Source organism: Lagopus muta, chromosome 1 (genome assembly GCF_023343835.1).
Source record: "Lagopus muta isolate bLagMut1 chromosome 1, bLagMut1 primary, whole genome shotgun sequence".
Lineage (NCBI taxonomy): Eukaryota > Metazoa > Chordata > Aves > Galliformes > Phasianidae > Lagopus > Lagopus muta.
In genome coordinates this window covers 82934096-82944173 of record NC_064433.1, presented here as the reverse complement: position 1 = coordinate 82944173, position 10078 = coordinate 82934096, and the positions used below count along the sequence as shown (strand labels likewise).

Genomic DNA, 10078 nt, shown 5'->3' with positions numbered 1-10078 from the left:
AAACACGTTTCTGCAGCTGCTTTTGATTGAGTGGAGAAATTTCACTCAGAAATGATTAAGCGATAAGCGCTCGTTTGGCAATTACTGCCAATCACAGCCATGGGAGAACGCGTTGGGGGAATGCAAACACCCAGCCCCCTGGGGGTCGAACGAGGACTCGCCTCGTTGCTGCCCTGCAACCAGCAATGAAAATTTTGTCACAGCCATTGCCGGCCAGGAAGAGTTCACGCAATCCTCCTCGGTATCAGGTGGCCACAGCAGCAGCAGAAAGGCTCCAGGTGCCACTTCCACCTGCGCCGTGCAGTGCTGCTCAGCAGCCGGCTCTGCCTGACCCACGGCTCCCCGCGGAGCAGGGGCAAACCCCACTTACGGGCGAGCTCCCCCGTAAGGCAGCTGAGTTACTGCACCTTCATCCAGTATTCCGCGCTGTCGGAGTCAAACCTGGCCTGGAAACAAGATAAAGCAAACCTTACAGTCATCAAAATACAAAGCGCATCACCTGCCCGCCACGAGCACTGACCCCGCCCCTCCCGTTAGAATCGTTGGTGCAGCCCCTTGGCCACCCGGCGCCCCCTGGCGGTCCCCGCGCCGCTCCCCGCTCTCATTGGCCGCCGCCGCTCCAACGTGCTCCGCCCCGGCTCGGCGGCGGCGAAGCCCGCTGCCCGTTACCTGCGGGCCGGTCGGGGCGGCCAGGCGCCGCCAGCGGAACAGCCGCGACTTCCCTCCCGCCAGCGCCATGGCCGCCCGCCGACCCACAGTGCTCCGCGGCGCCGCCATGGCAACTCGGCGCCCGCCCTCCGTCGCTCGCCGATGCCGTAGCGGGAGGCGATTGGGGAAAGCAGGGGAAGCGGCGAGGCTCGCGTCTTCCTTCCTCCGCCGGCTGCGGCTTTCGGGATGCGGGTGAAGCTGTGCGGGGCGGCGGGCGGGCGGCTGGGCACGCTGGCGGGGCTGGGCCGGAGCGGGGCGGCCGCCTTGGCGCTGCCCGGCTGCCTGCTGTACACGCGGACCGGCACGGCGCCGCACCTCACCCGCGACACGCTGCGCGAGGTCGGCGGCGTGCCTGCCGTGGCACAGCTCACGCTGCCCACCATGTGAGTAACGGCGGCGGGATGTGCGGCTCCGTGCCTGCCTCTGCCACAGCGCCTCGCGTGCCTAATGCGTCTCTGTGTCTGGCTGCAGGGCCGAGTTGCACGACGTCCTGGAGGAGTACAAGGAGGGAGCGGCGAAGTTTATAGGTAAAGTGCGGATGTTTACTGCTTATAGCTGCCGGGAGCTTGGAGTCTGTGTGGACGAGGAGCAGAAACGATCACGAGTATGTGTGAGAAGGCAGCAGTATGACACAAGCATGTCCAGTGTGACAAACTGCTGTCAGCAGAAGGCGAGGGGAAATGCCCCATAGCTGACTTTTAGAATCCTGCAATCATTAAGTTTGGAGATGACCACTAAGATCACTTACTCCAGCCGTCAGCCTGTCCCCACCGTGCCCACTAAAACATCTCTCAGTGCCACATCCTCACGGCTCTTGAACACCTCCAGGGATGGTCACTCCACCACCTCCCTGGGCAGCCTGTGCCACCAGCTCACCACTCCTGAAAAGTTTCCTCATATCCAGCCTGAACCAGTTCTGGTGCAACTGGAGGCTGTTCTCCCATCATATCACTAGTTACCTGGGTGACGAAAAATAGATGGAACAGATAACCAGTTAGAAACTGCAGAGAGGGAAAGTTCAGTAAACAGCGGCGTGTAAATATTCAGGGATGCACTTGCTTTATGGCGGCTTGCCAGGCTCCTAGTTCTGCACAGAATTAAAATGAAGCTTTCACATGAATTCTGACCTTGTGTGCTTACAAGCCGCATGTACAGACTCAGACCTAATGAGGGACAATGCGTGTCTGGAGAGAGATGGATCTAACTGGTGTGTCTTGAGATGCGAACACCTAGGTGCAGGCTTTCTACATTTATGCATTCTCTCAGTCAGAGTGAATCTAAGGACTTAAAATATTTTGTTGTCAACAGTAGGGCCAGAAATCCATCAAACAGAGCATGAGGATATGTAGTTCTGCTTTACTTTTTTCTTCCCTAATCTTTGCCGTAGAATTTTCAACTCTGGCAAGAATGAACCCAAGTCAAAATTTGCGACTAAAACTGAGAGAGAAGTTACAGTAGCCACTGTCAGTGGGGGGGCTACAAAAGGATCTTGCTAAGTGCAATTTCTAACTAGTCGTGCGAGGAGAACATTGCCTTGAAAATAACCTTCTCCTGCAGCTGTCTAAATGATTCTCTGAGAGTATCCATCTTCTAATAAGCACTGCCATTTTTTGGTTATCATAATGCAGTTGGTTTCATTTAAGCCCAACAGACAGTTTTAATCCGGCATGAAGATTAATTAAAGAAGAAAATTTTATCCATTCATTCATCCATTATGAGGAACGGACAAAACACCCTACGTCAAATCAGTCTCATTGAGTGAATGCTTCTGCCTCTAAACTGATCTTGTTCTGAGAGAAGGGGCCGTGTTGGATTTGCAGGAGCTCTGAGAAACTAAATGAGCAGCTGGAGATCAATTTTCCTCCTGTTCTTTGTTCCTTTTAGTTTGTCAGATTGTACTTGCACTGATCCATTCGCCTTCCATTTTTTCATGCTGAATGGTCGCTTTTAGGAATACATCCAAGTAAGCTGGAATATGAAGTAAGTGTTGCTGCAGTTCTCCGTTACTGCACTGAGCCTCTGTAGTTTTTATCAGTCCCTCTATTACTGGAGCAGTTAATGAATGAAACCTTTAGCTTGGTGCTAAGAGTGAGCACAGACCATGGTTTCTGTGCATGCAACAGTTGTAGGTTTTTTTCCCTGTCAGTCATTAGGGACTGCTAAAGGACTGCCCACATGCATCACCAAGATCACTGTTTTTGGACTCAGGTGGTATAGGAACCTGAGAGTGCAGTGAAAGCAGAGTTGGCATCTTGAATGAACATTCAAAGTATTTCTATCTGGGAAGGTAACTCAAAGAATGGTAGGGTGATCAGCTACCATCAGGCTTACTGGGATGATTTGTCCAGGTATCTAGGGCTATAACAGCTATATGGTAAATCCTGTTGAAGTGGTTGAATTTTGAATTTATTTCAGTAACATTGACAGTTGTTAAGATAGAAATCTATTGGACAGAGTTTGTTTTTCTTTAAAAAAAAAAAAAGTACTTCAAGATTTTGGACATTTATTTCATTACATAGCAGAGCTTTGGCTTGGATTTCCAAAGGAGATTTACATGCAGCTTTTGATAATTGTCTTGGGACTGCTTATTCCATCCAGAACAATCGTAAGTCCCTTCTATCTGAAACTTCTTGGAGACTTTACCAATTTCAGTGCCTGTCTGTGAAGAGAAAACTGTGGCGTTAAGACATACGAGCTTTATGTATGACATTAGAAACCTCTGGTCTAGCAGAGATGAGGCTCTCATTTCTGTAGTTGATCTCCCACAGTATGTTGTCTTTCCTATACAATAGTAGGCTTGAGGCTGTTATTCTGTTTAGATTGTCAGATGTCTCGCAGTGTACCTGTCAAGTTGTCAAGTGAGTTAGCTACTGTGTCTGGCAAATTTTAGTAGTGGGTGTGTTAATCAAGAAGAAATAATAATAAAAAAAATCTAAAGGGCTGTGCAGCTTGCAGAAACAATGGCTGTTGTTTCCTGATTCATCCCACTACTGTGCTCTGTTCCCTGCAGCTGGTAAAGCTGAGGAAGAAGTCTGGCTACCTTCTTTGGTACTGAGAGATCAATTGAGCGGCATTTTTCTTTATCTGTCCTGTAGAAGAACTGCAGAGGAGGATTGTGAGATTGTTTGTGGGAGGAAAACATATTCCATTTTGCAAATTCATAGACCATTCCTTTACATTAGCCTTGTTTTGGTTCATGAAGCTCTTCTCTGTTGCTTTGCTCCCAGGTATGCCAGATACAGTGCTGTACTGCTCCCTTCAAGATCCAGCTGCTCCCTGTCCTTCTGGCTACAACACCAACAAGGTACAGTAACTGTAAAGTCTTGAAAGAATCCACTTAAAGTTACCAAACAAGAGCTGCCAGTCTGTCCCCACATTTGTGTGGATGTGTCTGGAAAGCAACAAGATGATGTTCATGCACTATATAGAAAAAGAACTCTCTGTAGTAAGAAAAGTGACGCTTGTGTGCTCATAGCTCCAACTAAATAAATCTGGATATTTCCTTACTGGAAGTCTCTTTCCGGAGCAGTTAAGTGATGATTCAGATAGGACAGAGATCTCTGGAATCTTGTGCTGTTAGTATGGCAGTAAAGGAAAAATCATGCATTTTGGCTTACGTGCTGAGCAGGCTTGCAGTGATGCCACTGCACTGATTGCAGTAAACCTGCAACCCTGTCTTTGTAGTTATAGTCTGATACAAACCCACAGAAGGAAAGAACATAGTATTTCTGCAGGAAGAGATGTCAGTAACCCAGGAGCCTTGTGAGCCTTTGCCAGTTCCATCCTAGAGATGTATCAATTTCCCACTCAGTACATATGGTACATACTGGGTGCTGTGGCACTGGCCTGGAGGGGCAATTCCTGGTACTTGCTTACATCTGGTCAGTTCTGGATCCTGCTTGGATATGACAACTTATCATGAACGGCAGGATAAGCTTCACCATGTAGTTTTTTCCACTGCATATTCTTTGCTGTTAGGAACCAGCCCGAGTCCTCTCCCTGTGCAGGAAAGGAATTACCTAAATCTATATTTCTTTTCATTTTTTATTTTTTTTCCAATTCTGCCACTAATTTGAGTGATAAGGCCAGCTGTTCCATCTCAGAGACTTCCAAACACTTTGAGGAGTTGCTGTGCTACATGTGTTTGATGGTTTCATGAAAGAGTATCCTGGAAATCCCAACTTGGTCGTTTCTCATTCACTCATTGTATCAAGGAGAACTGAATATCTGAGCCATGCTGCTGCAGAACTTATCTCTTCAGTGTCTTTCCAGTATCTGGTGTTTCATCAGACTTCTCTCCTTTGCCACTTGAGATCCATTAACCTTTGCATGGTCTTTCAGTCCTATTCTTTTCTTGACAGACAGTGTCCCTATGGGGCAGCTCAGGACGCATGGAAATGACAGCTTCCAAGTTCATGGACATACAGCGGGCTATCCAGCCTGACTGGTTCCAGTGCATTGCTGATGGAGACACTATTTCTGGAGAAGTTACTAGAAAAAGGGCCAAGAAGTCTGTGGACAGATCGCTTTCCTTCCTGGATGCATGCCTTCAGCTGCTGGAAAAGGCACCGGTAAGGTCCCAAAGATGTCAAGACTGTAGCATTGCAGCTGCTTTTTGGCCTATGCTGCACTGTGTGCCAGTTCCAGGATGTGATTTAGTAGGAGATCTTGTCACACATATATATCAGAGGATGTGCAGGTGAAAGTCCTGGAGGAGGTAAGATCAGTAGCACTGTGGGATTTCCTTCTGCCTTTCTCTTCTCTTAATAACTTGTCTCCAGCTACAAAACAACAATTTCTACTAGTTTGAGAGAATTCTATTTTTTATATTATTCTGCTTTTGGACTGTAGTGCATTTCTTTTCACTTTCCTTCATGCTGTGCACTCTGGCAAAGTAGGATCTTCTCATTCAGATTGAGACAAGTCTTTTTTTTTTCCCCTGAAATCTGTTCAATTCCAGGTGAAGGAGGACTTGCCAGAATTTGCCAGTTCTATCATTTATTTTCTCCAGATGGTTTCACCTTTTGGTGAAAGGGAACAAATTATTCAGGTGTGCATTACAAAGGAAAGTGGCTGCAGGAACCCGTACTGTCATCTCCTGAAGGGCAATAGAATGTGAGCTCTGCTGTCTGGCAGCCAAGATGGTTTAACATGCTTTGTATTCTGGACTGACATGGAGTGCTGAGGGGACACCTCCAAAAAGCTGTGCACAAAGATCATCTGTTGTTATTACTTTCTGTGGGGAGGTGGAAAGAATGGCTCTGAAATTCTCAGTGAATTAGTGCTGAGGCTGGAAACAGAATCTTTTCTCTCCTAATTCCTTTCTACCTTCCAGTTGGACTTCACAGTATCATTTGAAGGTTTATCTTACATAGGATGAATCACTGTGGCTCTTCCAAGTTCCTGTGAATGCATGGTTTAGGTAGCAAGCATCTGTAGTCTGTGCTGTGAGATCCTGCATGTCTTTGGCAGAACTCTCTAACGCTTGTTGCTTTTTTCTGAGCCAGGAACTACAAGGAAGTGTAATGTTTGGGACAATTGAAGGTGGAGATGTCTTGGAAGAGAGGCTCAGATCAGCCAGGGAAACTGCCAAGAGACCCGTGGGTGGCTTTCTGTTAGATGGCTTCCAGGGACATGCCATGGCAAAGGAGACCAAATTGAACCTGATTTCTTCTGTGACAGCAGAGCTGCCAGAGGATAAGCCAAGGTAAGTTATATGGGTGACATCCCAAGAAGTTCACCCATCTTTTTACAAGGCTGCTGTGCAATATCACTGTGAGAAATAGTCACTGTCTTGCACAGTGCTGTGTGTGTGTGCCAGGCCACGGTCAGGCTGCAGGCTTCAACTGTTGTTTCAGTTTTTAGTTGAAACTGACACCAAGCTGTGTTCACGTTCTAGATATGAGCATTCCCCACATTTAGAGAGTAGTCAAATTTGAGTTCAGGGCTTCTTTGCTTTCTTGAGGAAAAATTATAGATGGGATATGTCTAGGCTATTGTCTGAACTTGTTTGCATTTGGCCTCTGAAGCCATGTTTTACTGTAGGTTCAGCTAGAACAAAAATGATCAACTCATTCTACAGGGACTTCTTCTAAGAAAAAAGGTCAGGTTTGCAGTTCTATACAGGCTGAGCTGGAGAAGAGTAGAGAGGGGTGCTGACAGAATCAGTAAGTGCTTACATGACCAGCAGGCTCTGACCTAGTACCTAAGGTGCTGAGCCTGTAAATTACCAGAGCTCAATCAGCCTGGACAAGAGAAACTGCATTCTCTGGATTGACTGCATTCTCTGGATTGGCATAGTGTGGGAACTGTAGTATATTCTGTGTTGTTGGTCATGCCCATCTGATTGATCCATGTCAGAGTCCACACAGTAGTTTCAGCATTCTTGACTTTTCCCAATCACTAAAAGTAACTAAAGGCTTCCAGAAAAGATGTGCTAATACTTACTAGTGGTTCAAATGTGGAGGGATTTCTTAGAACAGTGTTGAGTTTGCTAACTTTTGTATGAGTTTGAGTTGTTCCTCTCTTGCTGCTGCTCTTGTATGGGGGCTTCTTTCATCATTTCCTGAAGGGAATGACAAGGGCCCCTTAGTTTTGCTGTAGCTGTGCTGTCCTCTGCTATCTGAGCATTGGTTTGAACAGGTGGTGTTCAAAAGAAAGGAAAATGTGAAAGTGCTGTCATGCTGCAGCTTGTTCATGCTAAGGGGTGCCCAGGGTTTGAATTTCCTTGACAATTAGAAGCCTTGCTGTGTTGTTGCCATCTTGTCTGGTTTAACTACTTAAAAAGATCCCCTGAGAGCATTAAGTCCAATCTGCTCAGGTAACCTCATTTGTCAAGTAGTTTGCTTGTCTGAGTAAGACAAGTGTTTGTGACCCCTATGTAAGAAGAAAGCTGGTTCACCTTTGGGGTCTTGTAAGTACCTTGAGTGAGTGTCAGACAGTCCTGCTTTCACCCTTGCCGTTCTGGCTGGAGAAGCTGTTTTGCAGCTGTCTTCCACTCTAATGCGAAATTCTCCAGAAGCCAAACACTCTCACCTTCACCTGAGAAGGAATTGCTTTTTGTGTTAGTGAAATGATGTCATGAATGTGATCTTTAGGGTCCTTTCAGGAACCTAAGGTTGTAGAAATCTCTTATTCTTTTTTTCTAGTAGGGGTGGAACCCTTGCAAGAACAAACTTTTGTTCTTGTCTGTACAAATTTAAATTCTAGCAAGGGTTTTGATCACACATGCAGAACTACTGCTTTAGCTATTGAACATTAGTTTCTCCCTTTCATAAGAGCCTGAAGCAGAAGATGCTCCGCAGTAAATCGTTCCCCATCCATATTCTTTGCTCATCAATTTAATTCAGGTACTTAGAAAAGTGACTAAAAATGGCACCTTGTGACTTCATTTATCAGCCCCTGTGTATTTTTCTAATTATCTGTTTAGATCACTGCCCTACATTAGCTTTTACTGCCTTCAGCCCAGCCATGCACCTGCAGGAGAGCAAGAACCACTCTGTTCTCCTCTGCTTCACCAGCCCTCAAGGAAGCTGCCAGCTAAATTTGGCTAACAGCAGGATTCCTATTACCACTGATGGCAATCCAGCTGGGCTGTTCCTGTCTCATATTGTATCCCAGTGGATGTTACTGCCCAGTTTTTTGACAAAGTCATTTGTTTGGGTGAATCAGAGACATTTATAGAATAAAGGGTATCAGTGAGGGTGAAAAGGTAGGCTTGACTAGGAAGAGTGTGGAGAGGAAGGAAGAAAAAAGCAAGGAACTTCTTACTATTTCCAGTTATGTTTCTCCTTAGTGCATTTTGCTCCAGGCAGTTCTTCAGATGCTAGAGAACTGTATACTGCTAGAAACATGTTCTGCTGTTTCTGCTGGTCTAGGCCAAGTCCTTTCAGACTGTTTCCTGAGCAATTACCGAGTGAAGAGGTCAGTGTATCTGGTACCTGGTAGCTATTTAGGGCAGAAATATGACTAAGGAAAATATCTGTTCTAAAACATAGCTGTTAGGTGAATTTTATAAATGTATTTTATTCACTTCAAACATGAGCGGAATGAGATTTTTCTTGGTAAATGAGTGTTTGTGCTGTCTTCTGAATGGCAAAGGAGGAAAAGCCTCTTGTGTACTGGATTGGTTAGGGGTGTGGAAATAGAGCTGTGCAGGGCTTGGAGTGATAGACTGTTGTATACACTTGACTTGTGTTTAGCAGTTCCAGGGTTAACCTATATGTGTTCCACATGCCTCTTTTCCTTGAGGTATCTGTTTGTTTCTGCTTGGGATATTCTCAGGTTTATCTTCTTATGCATCTCTTACAGAATCATCCACGGTGTGGGCAAACCAGATGAGGTGCTTGAGTGCATTGAAAGGGGAGTGGACATCTTTGAGAGCTTCTTTCCCTTCCAGGTGACGGAGCGAGGCTGTGCCTTGGTGTTTGGCTATGATTACCATTCAGATCCCAAAGCAGCAGGTAGGATGTGTCCCTATCAGCTGGTAGTGTGGCAAGCATAATTCATGCTTTGGAAGAATCTGTTTTTGAGGGTTCTTTTGTCCTTGATTTAAGCCAAAGATTTGAATGTCTGGTTAGGCAAAATGTGCATAATGATTTCTCTAACACTGAACACAGTTGTTTCTGTAGACTGAACTGTGTATCTGTCCTCTGTTTGACACCATTTACAAATGTTTCTGTTAGTGCTAGCGGTGCAGGCTGGGCAAATTTATATGGAGTTCTACTATGATACTCGATTTCTACATTTAACTGAGTATGTGTTTGTTTGTTTTTACAGTTTATTTTGAAGTCCTTTTCCTTTATAGCTGACCAAAGTTAGGGATGCTGTTTCTCTGGGTAGCTTTCCTCTCAGTTTGTGTATTCATATGAGAACAGAACCAAGATGTTCATAGTGCATTACCTCATTGGGCTGTGAGAGAGGAGCAAGCATAGCAACCATTAAAGCAGCTGTTAAACATTCTTCAAGCAGTCGTCTTGTTTTGGACTCAGTAAATGTTTTTAATATGGAAAAAAGAAAAAAAAAACGTTTTACATTTTTCTTCCTAGGTGGAACTTGGTTTCTTTTCATGCCTGGATAATTCAAAACCAGATAAATAGAACAGAAGGAACATCTTGTTTCCTTCTGTTTGCTGTCAGTTTTTTTCTTTTAAACCATTCTCTTTGTTTGTTGTTGTTTGCCTCATCTCATCTTATTACTAAACCAAAAGAAATTACGGGTAGGAATAACCTCTTTGTTCTGTTCCTATGCAACACTCACTAGATGTGGATTGTGCAAAAAATAATATTACTGATGTTTCCAGAAACATCTCCTGCTCGACAACAAAAATGCCAACCTACAAAATTATGGGGTGTTTTAAGGTAGACTGTGA

The 10078-nt window shown here is 45.3% G+C and overlaps 1 protein-coding gene across 4 annotated transcripts in view; it reads left to right on the top strand.

Moving 5' to 3' along the window:
• LOC125688163 (queuine tRNA-ribosyltransferase accessory subunit 2) overlaps window positions 1–10078 on the top strand; it is a 41206-nt gene that overhangs the window by 28948 nt on the left and 2180 nt on the right. For 2 of the 4 annotated variants that reach the window (XM_048933855.1, XM_048933846.1), the window contains exons 1-6: window positions 890–1091; window positions 1180–1235; window positions 3936–4012; window positions 5070–5279; window positions 6216–6415; window positions 9019–9170. In XM_048933855.1, coding sequence (XP_048789812.1) covers window positions 895–1091; window positions 1180–1235; window positions 3936–4012; window positions 5070–5279; window positions 6216–6415; window positions 9019–9170 — 892 coding nt within the window. In that variant the 5' untranslated portion in view covers window positions 890–894. Of the gene's footprint in view, window positions 1–889; window positions 1092–1179; window positions 1236–3935; window positions 4013–5069; window positions 5280–6215; window positions 6416–9018; window positions 9171–10078 lie in introns of those variants that run through there. The other 2 variants (XM_048933838.1, XM_048933831.1) reach the window with 1 other exon arrangement.